The following is a 25,372-nucleotide window of genomic DNA, read 5'->3' on the forward strand; positions in this document are numbered from 1 at the left end:
AACATTCTTACCACCGCTTGTACAAAGTGTGTGTGTGTGTGTCCAGTGTGTGTGTGTGTGTGTCCAGTGTGTGTGTGTGTGTGTGTGTGTGTGTGTGTGTGTGTGTGTGTGTGTGTGTGTGAGTTCAGGTGTATCCCTCAATGACTGTCTGTTCTTCTGCTTACCGCTACAGTGTGGATCATGGTGGAAAGAACACAATGAAACCTGGACTTAGAAAATGTGAGTGTTGACTGCTGTGAAGAATATGACTAAGAATAAGTCTTAATTCAAGTGAAGTCAAAGTCAAAGACCACCATCATTACTTACTTGGTCATATTAAATATCAGCTGTAGTTCTACAGAAGCAGAAATCAGGGACACCAAAGTTTACAAAGAGTTGCTTTGACAATGTGTCTGTCTGTGTATGTGTGTGGCGCGTTCATGTTACTTTAGAAATGTGTGTGTTCAGGATGTGTGTGTGTGTGTGTGTGTGTTCAGGATCTGTGTGTTTGTGTGTGTGTGTGTGTGTGTTTGTTCAGGATGTGTGTGTTTGTGTGTGTGTGTGTGTGTTCAGTGTGTGTGTTTGTGTGAGTGTGCTTCAGTGTGTATGTGTGTAATTAATGGGAATAAGTGTGTTTTATATTACCATACAGTATAACATATGATCATTGAACAAATCTCAAGTTACCTTAACTTCTCCTTTTGATACCTAGAAACATCTACATTAAATGAATTAGTGAAAAGTGAGTTAACATTCTAATGTGAATGATGATGATTTCTAATATTGTGTCTGGTTTCATTCATCAGATGTCTGTGATCTCACACTGGACCTAAACACAGTAAACAGACGCCTCTCTCTGTCTGAGGAGAACAGAAAGGTGACATGGAGGAGAGAGAAGCAGCCGTATCCTGATCACACAGAGAGATTTGAGGTCTGTGGACAGGTGCTGTGTAGAGAGGGTCTGACTGGGCGCTGTTACTGGGAGGTAGAGTGGAGTGGGGGAGGGGCTGTTATAGGAGTGACATATAAAGGAATCAGCAGGAGAGGAGTGGGTGATGACTGTAGTCTTGGATACAATGACAAGTCCTGGAGTCTGTTCTGCTCTGACAACTGTTACTCTGCCTGGCACAATAATAAGTCCACTACCATAGACGTCCCCTCCTCCAGCTCCCACAGAGTAGGAGTGTATCTGGACTGGCCAGCCGGCACTCTGTCCTTCTACAGAGTCTCCTCTGACACACTGACCCACCTGAACACATTCCACTCCACATTCACTGAGCCCCTCTATCCAGGGTTTACGGTTTATGGTGACTCCTCAGTGTCCCTGTAAATAATAACCATGGTAACACTGACACACACACACACTGGACACACTGGACACAAACACACACACTGGACACACACACACACACTGGACTCACACACACACACACACTAGACACAAACACACAATGGACACACACACACACTGGACACACTGGACACTAACACACACATTGGACACAAACACACACTGGACACACACACACACACACACTAGACACACACACACACACACACACACTAGATTCAGAAACACACACACTGGACACACACACACACACACTGACACACTGGACACACACACTGGACACACATACTGGACACACACACACACTGGACACACACACACACTGGACACACACAAACACTGGACACACACACGGACACTAGACACACACACACACACATACTGAACACACACACACACACACTGGACACACACACTGACACACACTGGACACACAAACACACTTGAACACACACACTGAACACACACACACCGGACAAACACACACAGGACACACACACACTGATCACACACACAATGGACACACACACACTCTGGACACACACACACACTGGACACACACACACACACTGAACACACACACACTGGACACACACACACTGGACACACACACACACACACAGAGGACACACACACTGGACACACACACTGGACACACACACACACACACACACACACTGGACAAACACACACACACTGAACACACACACACTGGACACACACACACACACAGAGAGGACACACACACACACTGGACACACACTGGACACACACACACACACACACACACACTGGACAAACACACACACACAGGACACACATTCTTACACACTGGACACACACACATACACACTGGAAACATAAACACAGGACACACACATACACGCTGGACACACACACACCTGACACACACACACACACACACACAGGACACACACACAGGACACACACACACACTGGAAACACACACACACACACACACTCACACACACTGGACACACACACACACACACCTGACACACACACACACACACACACACAGGACACACACACAGGACACAAACACACACTGGACACACACACACACACACACAGGACACACACACACACTGGAAACACACACAAACACAAACACACTGGACACACACACTCACACACACTGGACACACACACACACACACACCTAACACACACACACACACACAGGACACACACACACAGGACACACACACGCACTAGACACACACACACACACCTGACACACACACACACAGGACACACACAAACACTGGACACACCCACACACACACACTGGACACATACACACACACACACACAATGGACACACACACTGGACGAACACAAACACACACACACACTGGACACACACACACACTCACACTGGACACACACACACACGACACACACACTCACACTGGGCCCACACACATACACACTGGACACACACACACACAGGACACACACACTGGACACACACACACACACTGGACACACACACACACACTGGACACACACCTGACACACACACACACACAGGACACACACACAGGACACACACACACACTGGACACACACACACACACACACACACACTCACACACACTGGACACACACACACACACTGGACACACAAACAGACACTGGACAAACACACATACGCTGGACACACACACATACACACTTACACACACACTCACACACACTTACACACACACTCACACACACTGGACACACACACACACACACACTGGACACACAAACAGACACTGGACACACACACATACGCTGGACACACACACATACACACTTACACACACACTCACACACACTTACACCCACACACATAAACACTGGACACACACACACATACACACTGGACACACACACACACAGGACACACACACTGGACACACACACACACACACACACACACACACACTGGACACACACACTCACACACACTGGACACACACACACACACACACTGGACACACACACGCTGGACACACACACACACACTGGACACACACTCTGGACACATTTCCATGTGTTGGATTTTGGTGAAAGGAAATCCCATATAGCCTACTGGACAGGACTTTCCTATGGCATCTTCTGTTTGGGTGTCTCAGGTCAGGTCTGAGCCATGATCAGAATGTGTCTCTGTGTCTATTTCCAGCCCTGCCATTTCTACCTGTCCTGATCTAGTGTTTCACCCCTGACCTCCTCACACCGTCTCACTGTCCATGTCTGCTTTTAGCTCCCACCTCTACTTCACTGTGTTATAATGGACCTTATGCTTGTTATGTCACCTCTGGAACCAGTTATCAAACATACTGACCTTTCTGACCCTATCCCATGGCCCTACTTTCTACAACTGAACATTTCAATTCCTCTATGAGTTTTGTTTAGTGTCCATTTACTTATGTATGTATTTGTTGTATATTGGGGTTGTGCTGCAGAGCATCATGGGGGTTTGTATGTATTGAGATGATCACGTTCCAGATAAATGGTTGAACTGATTCCTGTCTCCTGTCTCATCATTATTGAATTGTTATACAGACGTGGTTATGAAACCCACGAGACATAACAACAGATTGGTGATGAGTAAGTCTGAATCTACAGGAACTATTCTGTCTGGAAGAAGAGGGTTTTTACAACTGTTTAAAACTGTTATTTTCTGTGGTACAGTCTAGGCTATTGTTAGCACAGTGTATTGCTAGCAGAGGCAAGTGCATAGTCGAGCTAGCTAAGAAAGAGTGTTAACCAGTGGTGTAAAGTACTTAAGTAAAAATACTTTAAAGTACTACTTAAGTAGTTTTTTGGGGGTATATGTACTTGACTTTACTATTCATATTTTTGACTACTTTTACTTTTACTTCACTACATTCCTAAAGAAAATAATGTACTTTTTACTCCATACATTTTCCCTGACACCCAAAAGTACTCGTTACATTTTGAACGCTTAGCAGGACAGAAAATGGTCCAATTCACACACTTATCAAGAGAACATCCCTACTGCCTCTGATCTGGGGGACTCACTAAACACAAATGCTTAGTTTGTAAATTGTCTGAGTGTTGGAGTGTGCCTCTGGCTGAACGTACATTTTAAATACAAGAAAATATTCAACTGTGAAGACAAACCTTTTAATGAAATCTGCTAAATGAGCGAATTTAGGAGGAAACGTCAGTGAGTGAAGTGAATGAAGATCACGTGACTGAGGAAAATATTGCTTTGATTGAGGACAATATTGAAGTGAGTGACAATCAGGAGCTTATTGAGAAACAAAAAATTTCTGGAATTGTTGGAAACATTGGACAGTTTGATAAAAGTATTGAGCAGTGGAGCTCATATACAGAACAGACATGGATCAATCAATCAATCAATCAATTTTATTTTATATAGCCCTTCATACATTAGCTAATATCTCGAAGTGCTGTACAGACACCCAGCCTAAAACCCCAAACAGCTAGTAATGCAGGTGTAGAAGCACGGTGGCTAGGAAAAACTCCCTAGAAAGGCCAAAACCTAGGAAGAAACCTAGAGAGGAACCAGGCTATGAGGGGTGGCCAGTCCTCTTCTGGCTGTGCCGGGTGGAGATTATAACAGAACCATGCCAAGATGTTCAAAAATGTTCATAAGTGACAAGCATGGTCAAATAATAATCAGGAATAAATCTCAGTTGGCTTTTCATAGCCGATCATTAAGAGTTGAAAACAGCAGGTCTGGGACAGGTAGGGGTTCCATAACCGCAGGCAGAACAGTTAAAACTGGAATAGCAGCAAGGCCAGGCGGACTGGGGACAGCAAGGAGTCACCACGGCCGGTAGTCCCGACGTATGGTCCTAGGGCTCAGGTCTCTCAGTTGGCTTTTCATAGCCGATCATTAAGAGTTGAAAACAGCAGGTCTGGGACAGGTAGGGGTTTCGTAACCGCAGGCAGAACAGTTGAAACTGGAATAGCAGCAAGGCCAGGCGGACTGGGGACAGCAAGGTGTCAGCATGCCCGGTAGTCCTGACGTATGGTCCTAGGGCTCCGGTTCTCAGAGAGAAAGAGAGAACGAGAGAATTAGAGAGAGCATACTTAAATTCACACAGGACACTGGATAAGACAGGAGAAGTACTCCAGGTATAACCAACTAACCCCAGCCCCCCGACACATAAACTACTGCAGCATAAATACTGGAGGCTGAGACAGGAGCGGTCCGGAGACACTATTGCCCCATCCGAAGACTCCTGGGCCAGACTACACTCAATCATATGACCCACTGAAGAGATAAGTCTTCAGTAAAGACTTAAAGGTTGAGACCGAGTCTGCGTCTCTCACATGGGTAGGCAAACTGTTCCATAAAAATGGAGATCTATAGGAGAAAGCCCTGCCTCCCGCTGTTTGCTTAGAAATTCTAGGGACAATTAGGAGGCCTGCGTCTTGTGACCGTAGCGTACGTATTGGTATGTACGGCAGGACCAACTCGGAAAGATAGGTAGGAGCAAGCCCATGTAACGCTTTATAGGTTAACAGTAAAACCTTGAAATCAGCCCTTGCCTTAACAGGAAGCCAGTGTAGGGAAGCTAGCACTGGAGTAATATGATCAAATTTCTTGGTTCTAGTCAGGATTCTAGCAGCCATATTTAGCACTAACTGAAGTTTATTTAGTGCTTTATCCGGGTAGCCGGAAAGTAGAGCATTGCAGTAGTCTAACCTAGAACTAACAAATGCATGGATTAATTTTTCTGCATCATTTTTGGACAGAAAATTTCTGATTTTTGCAATGTTACGTAGATGGAAAAAAGCTGTCCTTGAAACAGTCTTGATATGTTCGTCAAAAGAGAGATCAGGGTCAAGAGTAACGCCGAGGTCCTTCACAGTTTTATTTGAGACGACTTTACAACCATCAAGATGAATTGTCAGATTTAACAGAAGATCTCTTTGTTTCTTGGGACCTAGAACAAGCATCTCTGTTTTGTCCGAGTTTAAAAGTAGAAAGTTTTCAGCCATCCACTTCCTTATGTCTGAAACACAGGCTTCTAGTGAGGGCAATTTTGGGGCTTCACCATGTTTCATTGAAATGTACAGCTGTGTGTCATCCGCATAGCAGTGAAAGTTAACATTATGTTTTCGAATAACATCCCCAAGAGGTAAAATATATAGTGAAAACAATAGTGGTCCTAAAACGGAACCTTGAGGAACACCGAAATGTACAGTTGATTTGTCTGAGGACAGACCATTCACAGAGACAAACTGATATCTTTCCGACAGGTAAGATCTAAACCAGGCCAGAACTTGTCCGTGTAGACCAATTTGGGTGATGAGGACAACATTGTGCCTACATGTTTTAGTGTAATGGGGCCAAAGACATTTAATTTACTAATTTACTAGGCAGCCTGCTACAGCCAGTCAGAACAGGTAATAAGACGTATGGGGATATTGTGGAGATACTTAAAGGACATTTTTCACCAGAACCACTAGTTATTGCTGAAAGGTTCAGGTTCCACAGGAGACATCAGGAAGAGGGAGAATCAGTAACAATGTTTGCTGCTGCATTAAAGAAACTATCAGAACGCTGAGTTGAATGCTGTTCTAAATGACATCATTAGAGACAGACTAGTATGTGGGCTACGGAGTGAAGCTACACAAAAGAGACTGTTGACTGAAAGTCATCTGACCTTGGCAAAGGACATTGAAATCAGTGAGTCCATGGAACTAGCTGCTAAAGAGGCTCACCAGTTGAGTTCATCAGGAACTTAGTGGGTTCATCTAACAATCCTAATCATCATGGTATACCTTCTACCTAGAAAACATCATTTAATAGAAATCACAACTGCTCCTCTGTGTGATCTATGTAATCAAGGTGCCTTGGACTCCTTTAATCATATGTACTGGGAGTGACCAGGGGACATGTTTTGGAAAGAGGTATCCTCATACCTTGTTCCCCCAAACTGTTATTACTGAATGATAATTCACCACTGTCATTACAGCAAAGACGTATAATGTTGTCAGGTTGGACAGCAGCTAAAAAGATGTTGGAACTAAGATGGCAACCACCACACCTCATTGGATCAGCACTTTTATAGATATCATTTATTTAGAACTATCCACTGCTAGGATCCATGGGGCTAGCCAAACAACACAATGTGTATATGTGGTTTATTATAATTGTATTTATCTGCAATAACTAGTTTCCATAATATACTGATATATATTTTAACAGTATTGTGTCTCTAGTTGTATAAACATTCCTGCTGCTATTTGTTCTTGTCTGTGTTCCTTTCAAATAAATAAAAAGTTGATCACAGAGTTTCAACTGAAAATCAGAGACCGGGAAATCAAGTCACATGCTTCCACTGTGGCAATGTCACAGTTTCAGCCGAGGCTGCTCCTCCTCCTTGTTCGGGCAGGGTTCGGCGTTCGTCGTCCCCGGAGTACTAGCTGCCACCGTTTGATGTTTTCGATGTTTGTTTTGTCATGTCTAGTTAAGTGCACCTGTTTCGTATTCTGTCCTGATTATGTCACCTATAAGTTTCCCTGTGTTATGTTTTGTAGTTGTGTGTTATTGTCCGCCTGTCGTTTGGTGTCAAGGTTCGGTACTTTTGTTTGTGGGTGTTTTTACGCATTTCGCGTATTAGTTCGCCTCCGGTGTTTTCGAGGCCATTTTTTTTTATTTGTTCAAGTATTTCAGTAAAGTGCTTTTTTGACTTATCCTCTGTGTCCTGCGCCTGACTTCACCACCGCATCCACATCAGTACCGTGACAGTGGTACCCCGTCAGAACCCAAAATAATTACTTATTTTATGCAAATGTTTGTAAAAAACATAAACATCAACACTGTATAGCATCAAAACGTGGTTAAAACTATCATGTTGATATCGTGGATGGTCAGTCCTTGCATCCATAGCTCTGTCTATACATTGAGAGAGGATACATTTATCCAGCTCCATCCCTCAGCTTTTTACCGAAACGGGTGTGGAGTAGCTTTGTTATTGTTTCAATTGCTGATTGACGCGTTAAGTTTGGGATTTAAGGGAAACTAGACTGACCTGGGTCTAATATCTGTTTTAGACCAGCCAGATTGCTCAAGATTGATTTCTAAACTGGACGTCTGTCCATGTCATGAGGAAATCAGGAAATGCCTTCAAAACCGACCACTAGGGGCAACAGTGAGCGTTATTACCACCAAGTAGACTTGGGTTTTGCTAAGGTTATGTAATCCCATGACTCTGGATCAAAAGGTTGCGTATTCAATCCCAGTTGCAGACACTCATTATTTTTTTAAATATTTTTTTACCCTACTCCAAACATTATCCCTTAACCTTGACCCTTAACTTTTAAATTTGACGTTTGGAGCAACTTCTAAATTTGACGTTTGGAGCAACTTCGAAATTTGAAGTTTAGAGAAAAGTGCAAAAATGTCTAATTCTGCAGTGAGACTGTGAGAGCTCATTGAGACACCTGGGTAGGAAGGCTCAGGAAGGCAAAGGGAATGTCTCAGATAAAAATGCTTTAGGCATTAATTCTGACTGGTTAAGGTAAGGGTTAAGGTTTTGGGATATGTTTAAACTAGCACTGATATTGAACTCATGATCCTCGAAGCCATAGCTCGCGGCTTAACACCGTAGCAAGCTGCGAACCTACTAGATAGAAAATAGGTGTTCATGTTTGCCCCTAGTGGACAGTATTGAAAGCATCTCCCGGCATCCTGGGGACCTGGACAAACGTTTAATACTGCAGTGGATCTGGTGTGACCTGGCTGCTCAACTAAAGAGGTCAGATGGTCTACATCGTATATATTTAGATCTAAACGTTTCATAACATCATACTGCCCTAGCAGGGAAGAGAGGAAGAGGAGGAGGAGGAGGAGGAGGAGGAGGAGGAGGAGGAAGATGAAGAATATTAGGAAGAGGAGGAAGAGGGGGAGGAGGAGGAGGAGGAGGAAGAGGGGGAGGAGGAGGAGGAGGAAGAAGAAGAGGGGGAGGGGGAGGAGGAGGCAGAATATTAGGAAGAGGAGGAAGAGGAGGAGGAGGAGGAAGAACATTAGGAAGAGGAGGAGGAGGAGGAGGAGGAAGAGGGGGAGGAGGAGGAAGAACATTAGGAAGAGGAGGAAGAGGAGGAGGAGGAGGAAGAAGAATATTAGGAAGAGGAGGAAGAGGAGGAGGAGGAGGAGGAGGAAGAGGGGGAGGAGGAGGAGGAGGAAGAACATTAGGAAGAGGAAGAGGAGGGGGAGAAGGAGGAGAAGGAGGAGGAGGAGGAGGAGGAGGAGGAAGAATATTAGGAAGAGGAGGAAGAGGAGGAGGAAGAGGGGGAGGAGGAGGAGGAAGAACATTAGGAAGAGGAGGAGGAGGAGGAGGGGGAGGAGGGGGAGGAGCGAGAAGAGGGTAAAAGGCATTAGTCCCCGTCCAGTGCCGATAACTCATCACAACACCAGAGGCGCTTAGTGATTACATCATCACTACTGTGACATCAAGACCCGAACTGACGATGGCTTTAACAGCTCATGGCAAAGGTTCCAGCGTTGTGTGTGTGTGTCTCTGTGTGTGTGTCTCTGTGTGTGTGTGTCTGTGTGTGTGTGCGTGTGTGCGTGTGTGCGTGTGTGCGTGTGTGCGTGTGTGCGTGTGTGTGTGTGTGTGTGTGTGTGTGTGTGTGTAAGACATTAGCATTCTATAAAAGCCCCCAGGGTTCCTTCTCTGTCCAGTATAAATATAAACATATCAACATGTAAACACATAAACACACGTCAACACGTGGCACAGATGCTTGATGTCTGCAGGCTTGCAGTGAGGAGCCGGGTGGTGTACATAGGCAGTGACTGGAGCAGAATGAACCGAGTGTAATGGTGAATGGAACGTGGTAACTTGAAAGCATAAAGCCAAAATGAAATTGCCCCTGAAAATGATTAAATGATCAAACTAGAAAATTAATGTGTTGATATATGTACTTGGCCAAGCCTGTGTTAACACAATGTATTGTGATGATAGTTGGCCAAGCCTGTGTTAACACAATGTATTTTGATGATAGTTGGCCAAGCCTGTGTTAACACGATGTATTGTGAGGATAGTCGGCCAATCCTACGTTAACACAATGTATTGTGATGATAGTTGGCCAAGCCTGTGTTAACACAATGTATTGTGATGATAGTTGGCCAATCCTGTGTTAACATTTACATTTACATTTAAGTCATTTAGCAGACGCTCTTATCCAGAGCGACTTACAAATTGGTGCATTCACCCTATAGCCAGTGGGTTAACCACTTTACAATATTTTTTTTTTTTTTTGGGAGGGGGGGTAGAAGGATTACTTCATCCTATCCCAGGTATTCCTTAAAGAGGTGGGGTTTCAAATGTCTCCGGAAGGTGGTGAGTGACTCCGCTGTCCTGGCGTCGTGAGGGAGCTTGTTCTACCATTGGGGTGCCAGAGCAGCGAACAGTTTTGACTGGGCTGAGCGGGAACTATGCTTCCGCAGAGGAAGGGGAGCCAGCAGGCCAGAGGTGGATGAACGCAATGCCCTCGTTTGGGTGTAGGGACTGATCAGAGCCTGAAGGTACGGAGGTGCCGTTCCCCTCACTGCTCCATAGGCAAGCACCATGGTCTTGTAACGGATGCGAGCTTCAACTGGAAGCCAGTGGAGTGTGCGGAGGAGCGGGGTGACGTGAGAGAACTTGGGAAGGTTGAACACCAGACGGGCTGCGGCATTCTGGATGAGTTGTAGGGGTTTAATGGCACAGGCAGGGAGCCCAGCCAACAGCGAGTTGCAGTAATCCAGACGGGAGATGACAAGTGCCTGGATTAGGACATGTGCCGCTTCCTGTGTAAGGCAGGGTCGTACTCTCCGAATGTTGTAGAGCATGAACCTGCAGGATCGGGTCACCGCCTTGATGTTAGCGGAGAACGACAGGGTGTTGTCCAGGGTCACGCCAAGGCTCTACGCACTCTGGGAGGAGGACACAACGGAGTTGTCAACCGTGATGGCGAGATCATGGAACGGGCAGTCCTTCCCCGGGAGGAAGAGCAGCTCCGTCTTGCCAGGGTTCAGCTTGAGGTGGTGATCCGTCATCCATACTGATATGTCGGCCAGACATGCAGAGATGCGATTCGCCACCTGGTTATCAGAAGGGGGAAAGGAGAAGATTAGTTGTGTATCGTCAGCGTAGCAATGATAGGAGAGGCCATGTGAGGATATGACAGAGCCAAGTGACTTGGTGTATAGGGAGAAAAGGAGTGGGCCTAGAACTGAGCCCTGGGGGACACCAGTGGTGAGAGCACGTGGTGCGGAGACAGCTTCTCGCCACGCCACTTGGTAGGAGCGACCGGTCAGGTAGGACGCAATCCAGGAGTGAGCCGCGCCGGGAGGATTCAGCAGTGAGGAGAATGTGGCAAAGAGCTTCCTAGGGTTAGAGGCAGATGCTTGGAATTTAGAGTGGTAGAAAGTGGCCTTAGCAGCAGAAACAGATGAAGAAAATATAGAGAGGAGGGAGTGAAAAGATGCCAGGTCGGCAGGGTGTTTAGTTTTCTTCCATTTCCGCTCCGCTGCCCGGAGCTCTGTTCTGTGAGCTCGCAATGAGTCATCAAGCCACGGAACTGGAGGGGAGGACCGAGCCGGCCGGGAGGATAGGGGACACAGGGAGTCAAAGGATGCAGAAAGGGAGGAGAGGAGGGTTGAGGAGGCAGAATCAGGAGATTGGAGGGAGAAGGATTGAGCAGAGGGAAGAGATGATAGGATGGAAGAGGAGAGAGTAGTGGGAGAGAGAGAGCGAAGGTTGCGGGGGCGCGTTACCATCTGTGTAGGGGCAGAGTGAGTAGTGTTGGAGGAGAGCGAGAGAGAAAAGGATACAAAGTAGTGGTCGGAGACATGGAGGGGAGTTGCAGTGAGATTAGTAGTTAGTAGAAGAGCAACATCTAGTAAAGATGAAGTCAAGCGTATTGCCTGCCTTGTGAGTAGGGGGGGACGGTGAGAGGGTGAGGTCAAAAGAGGAGAGGAGTGGAAAGAAGGAGGCAGAGAGAAATGAGTCAAATGTAGACGTAGGGAGGTTGAAATCCCCCAAAACTGTGAAGGGTGAGCCATCCTCAGGAAAGGAACTTATCAAGGCGTCAAGCTCATTGATGAACTCTCCAAGGGAACCTTGGATCCTCTGTGTCCTGCGCCTGACTTCACCACCGCATCCACATCAGTACCGTGACAGTGGTACCCCGTCAGAACCCAAAATAATTACTTATTTTATGCAAATGTTTGTAAAAAACATAAACATCAACACTGTATAGCATCAAAACGTGGTTAAAACTATCATGTTAATATCGTGGATGGTCAGTCCTTGCATCCATAGCTCTGTCTATACATTGAGAGAGGATACATTTATCCAGCTCCATCCCTCAGCTTTTTACCGAAACGGGTGTGGAGTAGCTTTGTTATTGTTTCAATTGCTGATTGACGCGTTAAGTTTGGGATTTAAGGGAAACTAGACTGACCTGGGTCTAATATCTGTTTTAGACCAGCCAGATTGCTCAAGATTGATTTCTAAACTGGACGTCTGTCCATGTCATGAGGAAATCAGGAAATGCCTTCAAAACCGACCACTAGGGGCAACAGTGAGCGTTATTACCACCAAGTAGACTTGGGTTTTGCTAAGGTTATGTAATCCCATGACTCTGGATCAAAAGGTTGCGTATTCAATCCCAGTTGCAGACACTCATTATTTTTTTAAATATTTTTTTACCCTACTCCAAACATTATCCCTTAACCTTGACCCTTAACTTTTAAATTTGACGTTTGGAGCAACTTCTAAATTTGACGTTTGGAGCAACTTCGAAATTTGAAGTTTAGAGAAAAGTGCAAAAATGTCTAATTCTGCAGTGAGACTGTGAGAGCTCATTGAGACACCTGGGTAGGAAGGCTCAGGAAGGCAAAGGGAATGTCTCAGATAAAAATGCTTTAGGCATTAATTCTGACTGGTTAAGGTAAGGGTTAAGGTTTTGGGATATGTTTAAACTAGCACTGATATTGAACTCATGATCCTCGAAGCCATAGCTCGCGGCTTAACACCGTAGCAAGCTGCGAACCTACTAGATAGAAAATAGGTGTTCATGTTTGCCCCTAGTGGACAGTATTGAAAGCATCTCCCGGCATCCTGGGGACCTGGACAAACGTTTAATACTGCAGTGGATCTGGTGTGACCTGGCTGCTCAACTAAAGAGGTCAGATGGTCTACATCGTATATATTTAGATCTAAACGTTTCATAACATCATACTGCCCTAGCAGGGAAGAGAGGAAGAGGAGGAGGAGGAGGAGGAGGAGGAGGAGGAGGAGGAGGAAGATGAAGAATATTAGGAAGAGGAGGAAGAGGGGGAGGAGGAGGAGGAGGAGGAAGAGGGGGAGGAGGAGGAGGAGGAAGAAGAAGAGGGGGAGGGGGAGGAGGAGGCAGAATATTAGGAAGAGGAGGAAGAGGAGGAGGAGGAGGAAGAACATTAGGAAGAGGAGGAGGAGGAGGAGGAGGAAGAGGGGGAGGAGGAGGAAGAACATTAGGAAGAGGAGGAAGAGGAGGAGGAGGAGGAAGAAGAATATTAGGAAGAGGAGGAAGAGGAGGAGGAGGAGGAGGAGGAAGAGGGGGAGGAGGAGGAGGAGGAAGAACATTAGGAAGAGGAAGAGGAGGGGGAGAAGGAGGAGAAGGAGGAGGAGGAGGAGGAGGAGGAGGAGGAGGAGGAGGAGGAGGAGGAAGAAGAATATTAGGAAGAGGAGGAAGAGGAGGAGGAAGAGGGGGAGGAGGAGGAGGAAGAACATTAGGAAGAGGAGGAGGAGGAGGAGGGGGAGGAGGGGGAGGAGCGAGAAGAGGGTAAAAGGCATTAGTCCCCGTCCAGTGCCGATAACTCATCACAACACCAGAGGCGCTTAGTGATTACATCATCACTACTGTGACATCAAGACCCGAACTGACGATGGCTTTAACAGCTCATGGCAAAGGTTCCAGCGTTGTGTGTGTGTGTCTCTGTGTGTGTGTCTCTGTGTGTGTGTGTCTGTGTGTGTGTGCGTGTGTGCGTGTGTGCGTGTGTGCGTGTGTGTGTGTGTGTGTGTGTGTGTGTGTGTGTGTGTGTGTAAGACATTAGCATTCTATAAAAGCCCCCAGGGTTCCTTCTCTGTCCAGTATAAATATAAACATATCAACATGTAAACACATAAACACACGTCAACACGTGGCACAGATGCTTGATGTCTGCAGGCTTGCAGTGAGGAGCCGGGTGGTGTACATAGGCAGTGACTGGAGCAGAATGAACCGAGTGTAATGGTGAATGGAACGTGGTAACTTGAAAGCATAAAGCCAAAATGAAATTGCCCCTGAAAATGATTAAATGATCAAACTAGAAAATTAATGTGTTGATATATGTACTTGGCCAAGCCTGTGTTAACACAATGTATTGTGATGATAGTTGGCCAAGCCTGTGTTAACACAATGTATTTTGATGATAGTTGGCCAAGCCTGTGTTAACACGATGTATTGTGAGGATAGTCGGCCAATCCTACGTTAACACAATGTATTGTGATGATAGTTGGCCAAGCCTGTGTTAACACAATGTATTGTGATGATAGTTGGCCAATCCTGTGTTAACATTTACATTTACATTTAAGTCATTTAGCAGACGCTCTTATCCAGAGCGACTTACAAATTGGTGCATTCACCCTATAGCCAGTGGGTTAACCACTTTACAATATTTTTTTTTTTTTTTGGGAGGGGGGGTAGAAGGATTACTTCATCCTATCCCAGGTATTCCTTAAAGAGGTGGGGTTTCAAATGTCTCCGGAAGGTGGTGAGTGACTCCGCTGTCCTGGCGTCGTGAGGGAGCTTGTTCTACCATTGGGGTGCCAGAGCAGCGAACAGTTTTGACTGGGCTGAGCGGGAACTATGCTTCCGCAGAGGAAGGGGAGCCAGCAGGCCAGAGGTGGATGAACGCAATGCCCTCGTTTGGGTGTAGGGACTGATCAGAGCCTGAAGGTACGGAGGTGCCGTTCCCCTCACTGCTCCATAGGCAAGCACCATGGTCTTGTAACGGATGCGAGCTTCAACTGGAAGCCAGTGGAGTGTGCGGAGGAGCGGGGTGACGTGAGAGAACTTGGGAAGGTTGAACACCAGACGGGCTGCGGCATTCTGGATGAGTTGTAGGGGTTTAATGGCACAGGCAGGGAGCCCAGCCAACAGCGAGTTGCAGTAATCCAGACGGGAGATGACAAGTGCCTGGATTAGGACATGTGCCGCTTCCTGTGTAAGGCAGGGTCGTACTCTCCGAATGTTGTAGAGCATGAACCTGCAGGATCGGGTCACCGCCTTGATGTTAGCGGAGAACGACAGGGTGTTGTCCAGGGTCACGCCAAGGCTCTACGCACTCTGGGAGGAGGACACAACGGAGTTGTCAACCGTGATGGCGAGATCATGGAACGGGCAGTCCTTCCCCGGGAGGAAGAGCAGCTCCGTCTTGCCAGGGTTCAGCTTGAGGTGGTGATCCGTCATCCATACTGATATGTCGGCCAGACATGCAGAGATGCGATTCGCCACCTGGTTATCAGAAGGGGGAAAGGAGAAGATTAGTTGTGTATCGTCAGCGTAGCAATGATAGGAGAGGCCATGTGAGGATATGACAGAGCCAAGTGACTTGGTGTATAGGGAGAAAAGGAGTGGGCCTAGAACTGAGCCCTGGGGGACACCAGTGGTGAGAGCACGTGGTGCGGAGACAGCTTCTCGCCACGCCACTTGGTAGGAGCGACCGGTCAGGTAGGACGCAATCCAGGAGTGAGCCGCGCCGGGAGGATTCAGCAGTGAGGAGAATGTGGCAAAGAGCTTCCTAGGGTTAGAGGCAGATGCTTGGAATTTAGAGTGGTAGAAAGTGGCCTTAGCAGCAGAAACAGATGAAGAAAATATAGAGAGGAGGGAGTGAAAAGATGCCAGGTCGGCAGGGAGTTTAGTTTTCTTCCATTTCCGCTCCGCTGCCCGGAGCTCTGTTCTGTGAGCTCGCAATGAGTCATCAAGCCACGGAACTGGAGGGGAGGACCGAGCCGGCCGGGAGGATAGGGGACACAGGGAGTCAAAGGATGCAGAAAGGGAGGAGAGGAGGGTTGAGGAGGCAGAATCAGGAGATTGGAGGGAGAAGGATTGAGCAGAGGGAAGAGATGATAGGATGGAAGAGGAGAGAGTAGTGGGAGAGAGAGAGCGAAGGTTGCGGGGGCGCGTTACCATCTGTGTAGGGGCAGAGTGAGTAGTGTTGGAGGAGAGCGAGAGAGAAAAGGATACAAAGTAGTGGTCGGAGACATGGAGGGGAGTTGCAGTGAGATTAGTAGTTAGTAGAAGAGCAACATCTAGTAAAGATGAAGTCAAGCGTATTGCCTGCCTTGTGAGTAGGGGGGGACGGTGAGAGGGTGAGGTCAAAAGAGGAGAGGAGTGGAAAGAAGGAGGCAGAGAGAAATGAGTCAAATGTAGACGTAGGGAGGTTGAAATCCCCCAAAACTGTGAAGGGTGAGCCATCCTCAGGAAAGGAACTTATCAAGGCGTCAAGCTCATTGATGAACTCTCCAAGGGAACCTGGAGGGCGATAGATGACAAGGATATTAAGCTTAAATGGGCTAGTGACTGTGACAGCGTGGAATTCAAATGAGGAGATAGACAGATGGGTTAGGGGAAAAATTGAGAATGACCACTTGGGAGAGATTAGGATTCCTGTGCCACCACCCCTCTGACCAGATGCTCTCGGGGTATGCGAGAACACATGGTCAGACGAGGAGAGAGCAGTAGGAGTAGCAGTGTTTTCAGTGGTAATCCATGTTTCCGTCAGCGCCAGGAAGTCGAGGGACTTGAGGGTAGCATAGGCTGGGATGAAGTCAGCCTTGTTGGCGGCAGAACGGCAGTTCCAGAGGCTGCCTGAGACCTGGAACTCCAGGTGTGTGGTGCGTGCAGGGACCACCAGGTTAGAGAGGCAGTAGCCACGCGGTGTGAGGCGTTTGTGTAGCCTGTGCGGAGAGGAGAGAAGAGGGATAGGCAGAGGCATAGTTGACAGGCTGCAGCAGATGGCTACAATAAAGCAGAGGAGATCGGAATGAAATGAACTAAACATCTGGGAAAGGAGAGAGCAGGCCTCCCTCACCAAAAAAATATAACTCTCCCAACTTCCACCTCAGAAACTATAATTGTTTCACTGAACCACCCGAATAAAACTCTCCCAACTTCCACTTTAGAAATTAGAATTGTTGTAAACTACAGCGGTTCAATGTTTCAATGAATAGACTCAACTTACTTTATTCAGCTAGCTAACTATGATGCCATAGCTAACTAGCATGCTAGCATCCAATAACACACAGTTTAGCACCAATACTTGGTTACAACAAACTACCAATAGTGTGTGAACACACTAAACAGATAATTTGTGTCCGTGTCTAGTTCTTTCATAACGCAGCAATGATTAAACGTTGGCTAGCTAGCACAAAGATATTGTATTTAGCTACTACAGTACAGCCAGCTGGTAGTGTTGGCTAGCTAGCAATGGCTGCTGTGTTGACTTTGTTTGAAAAACGGCGTCGCTGCGAACGAATGTAGCTTGCTAAAAGGATATTGTTTTTAGTTGCTACCGTTGCTAATAGCTACTCGCCAGCTAATCCAGGAGGTGAGTTAGCTAGCTAGCTTCGTGCTACACCCGGCACCGCCGAATACAAAAGTAACCTACAATAACTACACAACAACTACCCACAACAGCCCACGATGCCTACCTATACTACTTAATAATATACAGCCCACGATGCCTACCTATAATACCTAACTACAATCTAAATACATAGTTTAAGCCTTACTCGACAAAGCCCAAGCTATGTATAAAGCCAAACTGGCAGACTGCAATCAGTAGCTGTAATTAAGTACAGCAGCTACCAACCACCTAACGTTAATGCCTCGGATAATGAGGTTAGAAAAACAGCTGAATGGTGGCAGCTAGCTGGCTCAATCACAGGTACTCTTAAGCGTGAAATGACATTGGAAACAACTAACCACAGTTGCTAAAAGTTACCAGTAGCTACCCGCTAGCTAGCTAGCTAGCTTTGTTGGTCCAAGTAGTGGGTAGGCTAGCCTCGTGCTTCGCCGGGGTCCGCCGAATACAATACTTACCTACAATAATTACCTACAATAACCTACAATAACTACCTGAGTAAACTACCTATAATACCTAACTACAATACCTACCTACAATCTAAATACATGGTTTAAGCTTTACTCAACACCATATAAGAAGCCAAGCTTACCTCCTGCTAGAGAAAACACAACCTTTATCCCATGTGGTTTCACAACGTTTATCCCATGTGGTTTCATTCTCCCAACATGTTTGACAGCGTAGCTTTGCATCAGCTACTCGACTGGTTCATCTCTGTTCTCTTGGCAGCATCAGTAGAACCATAGTGTAAAATGTCCCTTCAAATTAAGAGTCCCCATGCTCTATTAACACAATGTATTGTGATGATAGTTGGCTATTAGGCAGTACGCCTGTAAGGCTGCAGGTACGGGTGTGGTTGGAGGCGTGGCCAGCCAATAAAGATGGAAGTCCCACCCAGTTGTCTACATTAATTAAAATGGTGGAAGCCCTCAAAGGCTCTGCCCATGATAATACGGGTTTTGGCCACTAGAGGCCTCTATCATTCTCTATGACATCACCGTGTTCCATTGGATTCTTTCTGTGTCCTTGGATTTGAACTTCCTTTCAAAGACTCAACGAGAGGTTCAAGGTAGGACTAAGGTTTCCATTGTGAAATTTGCTCTTTGGGTGATTCCTCACGAAGCTAGGAAAATAAAGAAGAACATGGCTTTTTGGGGGATTTTCATGACATGTGATCCCATAGAAGGGTCCTTTTGGAGTAAGGATTGTCGACATGTATTTGACGTTTGTATCTTAAAGCATATGTCACAGGTGTGACAATGAGCCTCCATTTCTTATCATGCATGCTTCTGCCTTTCTAATTAGTATGATTGATCCTGTAATTTCATCGGCTGACTGTCTCTGTGTTTGTTTGAGGGGGTTGTTGTTGTTGTTGTTGTTGGGGGGGGGGGGGGGGGGGGGGGTATATTTAGTGAGGAACGTTCCAACTGGAATCTGTTCATAAAAAACATTGTAAATAAAAACATTGCAAAGAAAAAAAAACGTATAAGAAGTTCCATGGAATAATCCAGACAGTGGCTGAACGGGTCACTTTACATTTTCACTCACTACCTGTCCTGAACGTTTATCCCCGTGGTTTCATTCTCCCAACATGCTTGTTAGCGTAGCTTTGCACCAGCTACTCGACTGGTTCATCTCTGTTCCCTTGGCAGCATCAGTAGAACCATAGTGTAAAATGTCCCTTCAAATTAAGAGTCCCCATGCTCTTGACTCTGGCCTAATGGTCTATAGTAAAACTCTCATTTGTTTCAGGTTGTATCTGTCTGATGCAGTTTTTATACACTGGCTGCCTTCAGTTATAGGTAGATTAATCGTTCACTTTACATTTTAATCATTTAGCAGACACTCTTATCCAGAGCAACTTACAGTTAGTGAGTGCATACATTATTATTTAAAACATTTCATACTGGCCCCCCGTGGGAATCGAACCCACAACCCTGGCGTTGCGAACGCCATGCTCTACCAACTGAGCTACATCCCTGCTGACCATTCCCTCGCCTGGGCCAATTATTCACTGCCCCATGGGTCTCCCGGTCGCAGCCGGCTACGACAGAGCCTGGATTCAAACCAGGATCTCTAGTGGCACAGCTAGCACTGCGATGCAGTGCCTTAGACCACTGCGCCACTCGGTTGATTCAATATTATCACAAACAATGAAGAATACCAAAGAAGGTTTTAGACAGATAAACCTCTACAACCTGATTGTACTAGTGAAGTGGTTGATGACTAGATGACTAGTTGAATCAGTAGATGTGCTGTCCTAGTGAAGTGGTTGATGACTAGATGGCTAGTTGAATCAGTAGATGTGCTGTCCTAGTGAAGTGGTTGATGACTAGATGGCTAGTTGAATCAGTAGATGTGCTGTCCTAGTGAAGTGGTTGATGACTAGATGACTAGTTGAATCAGTAGATGTGCTGTCCTAGTGAAGTGGTTGATGACTAGATGACTAGTTGAATCAGTAGATGTGCTGTCCTAGTGAAGTGGTTGATGACTAGATGGCTAGTTGAATCAGTAGATGTGCTGTCCTAGTGAAGTGGTTGATGACTAGATGGCTAGTTGAATCAGTAGATGTGCTGTCCTAGTGAAGTGGTTGATGACTAGATGACTAGTTGAATCAGTAGATGTGCTGTCCTAGTGAAGTGGTTGATGACTAGATGACTAGTTGAATCAGTAGATGTGCTGTCCTAGTGAAGTGGTTGATGACTAGGTGGCTAGTTGAATCAGTAGATGTGCTGTCCTAGTGAAGTGGTTGATGACTAGATGACTAGTTGAATCAGTAGATGTGCTGTCCTAGTGAAGTGGTTGATGACTAGATGGCTAGTTGAATCAGTAGATGTGCTGTCCTAGTGAAGTGGTTGATGACTAGATGACTAGTTGAATCAGTAGATGTGCTGTCCTAGTGAAGTGGTTGATGACTAGATGGCTAGTTGAATCAGTAGATGTGCTGTCCTAGTGAAGTGGTTGATGACTAGATGGCTAGTTGAATCAGTAGATGTGCTGTCCTAGTGAAGTGGTTGATGACTAGATGGCTAGTTGAATCAGTAGATGTGCTGTCCTAGTGAAGTGGTTGATGACTAGATGACTAGTTGAATCAGTAGATGTGCTGTCCTAGTGAAGTGGTTGATGACTAGATGGCTAGTTGAATCAGTAGATGTGCTGTCCTAGTGAAGTGGTTGATGACTAGATGACTAGTTGAATCAGTAGATGTGCTGTCCTAGTGAAGTGGTTGATGACTAGATGACTAGTTGAATCAGTAGATGTGCTGTCCTAGTGAAGTGGTTGATGACTAGATGGCTAGTTGAATCAGTAGATGTGCTGTCCTAGTGAAGTGGTTGATGACTAGATGACTAGTTGAATCAGTAGATGTGCTGTCCTAGTGAAGTGGTTGATGACTAGATGGCTAGTTGAATCAGTAGATGTGCTGTCCTAGTGAAGTGGTTGATGACTAGATGGCTAGTTGAATCAGGTGTGCTTGTCTGAAGCTACAACAACAACTGTTGGGGGATGTTGAGGACTGGAGTTAAAGAAACCATGTGGTGTGGAGGTCCCAGGTACAGTGCCCTCCACTATTATTGGCACCCCTGTTTAAGATGTGGTCGAGGACTTCCAAAAATTCTCATTTTTTTTTAAACAACATAGAACCCAAATGCAAAAAAAGAGAAAAATCCAACCTTTTATTTAAGTACATTACTTTGGTGGTAAAAAAAACTAATCACACATTTAGAAAAAATTTAACTTGAAATCATGTGTCCCACAATTATTGGCACCCCTAAAATTTCCGCTGAAAATTTTAATAGATTTTTTTAAAAATGTATTTTTCTGTAGTTGCTAAAGTTGGTCAGGGTATCTAGGAACTTTTAATTAGTAATTCATGACTTCCTGTTTCCCTGGGGTATAAATATGACGTGACACAGAGGCCTAATTCTCTTACCCATTTGTCAACATGGCAAAGACAAGAGAACACACCATTCAAGTAAGGCAGATTTGTGTCGACCTTCATAAGTCAGGCAATGGCTACAAGAAAATAGCCACTCGCCTTAACTTGCCCGTATCTACAGTCAGAGGAATCATTAAGAAGTTTAAAACAACTGGAACAGTGATAAACAAGGCTGGAAGAGGTCCCAAGTTTATCTTGCCACAACGCACAGTGAGGAGGATGGTAAGAGAAGTAAATAAAAGTCCTAAGCTCACTGTCACAGAATTGCATCAAAGAGTGGCATCTTGGGGTCACAAAGTCTCCAAAACAACCATCAGACGCTCTCTACATGCCAACAAGCTGTTTGGGAGGCATGCAAGGAAAAAGCCTTTTCTCACTAACACTCACAAACGTAAACGTCTGGAGTTTGCTAAGCGGCACTGGGACTTCAACTGGGATCGTGTGCTTTGGTCAGATGAGACTAAGATTGAGCTTTTTGGCAACAAACACTCTAAGTGGGTCTGGCGTAAAACAAAAGATGAGTATGCCGAAAAGCACCTCATGCCCACCGTGAAGTATGGTGGAGGATCTGTGATGCTGTGGGCCTGTTTCTCTTCCAAAGGCCCCGGGAACCTTGTTAGGGTGCATGGCATTATGAACGCTTTGAACTACCAGGACATTTTAAATAAAAACCTGATGGCCTCTGCCAGAAAGCTGAAGATGGGTCGTCATTGGGTCTTTCAGCAGGATAATGATCCAAAACATGTGGCAAAATCTACACAAAAATGGTTCAGCAGTCACAAACTCAAGGTCCTCCCATGGCCATCTCAGTCCCCAGACCTCAACCCCAATCGAAAACCTGTGGGGCGAGCTAAAGAGGAGAGTGCATAAGAGAGGGCCCAAGACACTGGATGATCTAGAAAGATTGTGCAAAGAAGAATGGTCAAAGATCCCTCTCTCTGTGTTCTCCAATGTTGTGAAATGTTATAGGAGGAGATTAAGTGCTGTCTTGTTGGCAAAAGGGGGTTGTACAAAGTATTAACATCAGGGGTGCCAATAATTGTGGGACACATGATTTCAAGTTATTTTTTTTCTAAATGTGTGATTTTTTTTTTTACACCAAAGTAATGTACTTAAATAAAAGGTTGGATTTTTCTCTTTTTTTGCATTTGGGTTCTATGTTGTTTAAAAAAAAAGGATAATTTTTGGAAGTCCTCGACCACATCTTAAACAGGGGTGCCAATAATTGTGGAGGGCACTGTATATATATATATATTTATGTGTATATGTATGTGTTTGTGTATTATCTCCCGAGTGGCGCAGTGGTCCACTAGAGATCCTGGTTCAAATCCAGGCTCTGTCGTAGCCGGCCGCGACCGGGAGACCCATGGGGCGGCTCACAATTGGCCCAGCGTCGTCCAGGGTAGGGGAGGGAATGGCCAGCATGGATGTAGCTCAGTTGGTAGAGCATGGCGTTTGCAACGCCAGGGTTGTGGGTTCGATGCCCACGGGGGGCCAGTATGGAGAATTTTTTTAAATAATGTATGCACTCACTCTGGATTACATTTACATTTACATTTTTGTCATTTAGCAGACGCTCTTATCCAGAGCGACTTACAGGAGCAATTAGGGTTAAGTGCCTTGCTCAAGGGCACATCGACAGATTTTTCACCTAGTCGGCTCGGGGATTAGAACCAGCGACCTTTCGGTTACTGGCACAACGCTCTTAACCACTAAGCTACCTGCCGCTAAGAGCGTCTGCTAAATGACGTAAATGTAAATATGTGTGTGTATATATATAAAAAACATGGGGGGACTGGAAGTGATGCAGACAATTACATTGATGGAAGTTACAATCTATCTGCAATATTAAGCTGATCTACCCCCTTAAATAAAATAATAGTATTAATTACCTGAAAATTGTATGTCATCCAGTCTTAAAATGTCTGCAAAGACCAAATATTGAAATACTGTTAAATATTTAAAAAACCATTGTTATCCATTGAGTGGATACCATTGAGTGGATATCTGGTGTTCAACCTTCCCAAGTTCTCTCACGTCACCCCCCTCCTCCGCACACTCCACTGGCTTCCAGTTGAGGCTCGCATCCGTTACAAGACCATGGTGCTTGCCTATGGAGCAGTGAGGGGAACGGCACCTCCGTACCTTCGGGCTCTGATCAGTCCCTACACCCAAACGAGGGCATTGCGTTCATCCACCTCTGGCCTGCTGGCTCCCCCCCCCCCCCCCCCAAAAAAAAAAGTGTAAAGTGGTTATCCCACTGGCTATAGGGTGAATGCACCAATTTGTAAGTCGCTCTGGGTAAGAGCGTCTGCTAAATGACGTAAATGTGCCCTTGAGCAAGGCACTTAACCCTAATTGCTCCTGTAAGTCGCTCTGGATAAGAGCGTCTGCTAATGACTAAAATGTAAATGTAAATGTAAATGAGTGAATTGTTATCCATTGAGAGAGGGATATAGAATAGTATACTATCGTTCTGGGTAATTTATTTCTACAACTGTGATGTAAATGAACATCCACTAGGTGGAGCCAGTGGTCCACTGTTGATTAGACACTTCACATAAAATAGAAATTTGTTTGGTAAAACCAGTAGGATAAATACATATGTAGGTATATATATATATATATATATATATATATATATATATATATATATATATATATATATATATATATAATATACTAACATTCTAGAGACACATACACACACACACACACACACACACATAATCAATTGACTAGTAATTTTTCTATAACTGTGATGTAACTGTTCATCCACTAGGTGGAGACAGTGGTCCACTCTTGAGTAGAGACTTGGTTTGGCATGCATTTTCATGGGTTCTGAGACACCTTGAGACATGTCACATAAAATTGACATTTGTTTGTATAAACAGTAGGAGGATATATACATATGTAGGTAGAGTCCATTCTCATTTAAAAAAATCAATAACACAACATCTCATTCATATATTATATCATTTTATACAATACATTATTAAAAATATTCATTTATAATATACAACATAAATTATATATATATATATATATATATATATATATATATATATATATATATATATATATATATATGCATAGTTAGATATAGAAGCCTTCATCATATTGAAAATTCAACTCACCTTCAAAATGCTCCATGAGGAATAAATGATTCAAGGAGTCTCTTTAAGATGTATGTCTTCAGGCCTTCTGGTCCTCTGGGTCTTTTTTTCTTGGTTGACTGAGACATCCCACGGACGCTCTGTTATGGGGTCAAATTGATCTGTTTAGGTCAGCAGTAAAACGGGACATCTTTAAGAATACAATTACCTTTTTTGTTTTTAATTCACTGAGACATCCACTGGACATTCCATCCTCGGACGCTTCACGGACATTCCCCCCCCCCCCCCCCCCCCTGAGAGCTGTTTTT

At 45.2% G+C, this 25,372-nt stretch overlaps 2 protein-coding genes across 2 annotated transcripts in view; both read left to right on the plus strand.

The window, feature by feature from the left end:
- Nucleotides 1-2,860, plus strand: part of LOC311140907 (NACHT, LRR and PYD domains-containing protein 3-like) — a 466,410-nt gene extending 463,550 nt beyond the window's left edge. Inside the window, exons 13-14 of the mRNA XM_084176180.1 lie at nucleotides 173-219; nucleotides 786-2,860. Coding sequence (XP_084032306.1) covers nucleotides 173-219; nucleotides 786-1,309 — 571 coding nt within the window. The 3' untranslated portion in view covers nucleotides 1,310-2,860. The remainder of the gene's footprint in view (nucleotides 1-172; nucleotides 220-785) is intronic.
- LOC311141405 (NLR family CARD domain-containing protein 3-like) overlaps nucleotides 1-25,372 on the plus strand; it is a 674,300-nt gene that overhangs the window by 239,915 nt on the left and 409,013 nt on the right. The gene's annotated exons all lie outside the window — the stretch shown is intronic.

This window comes from Coregonus lavaretus, assembly GCF_964263955.1.
Source record: "Coregonus lavaretus genome assembly, chromosome: 2".
NCBI lineage: Eukaryota > Metazoa > Chordata > Actinopteri > Salmoniformes > Salmonidae > Coregonus > Coregonus lavaretus.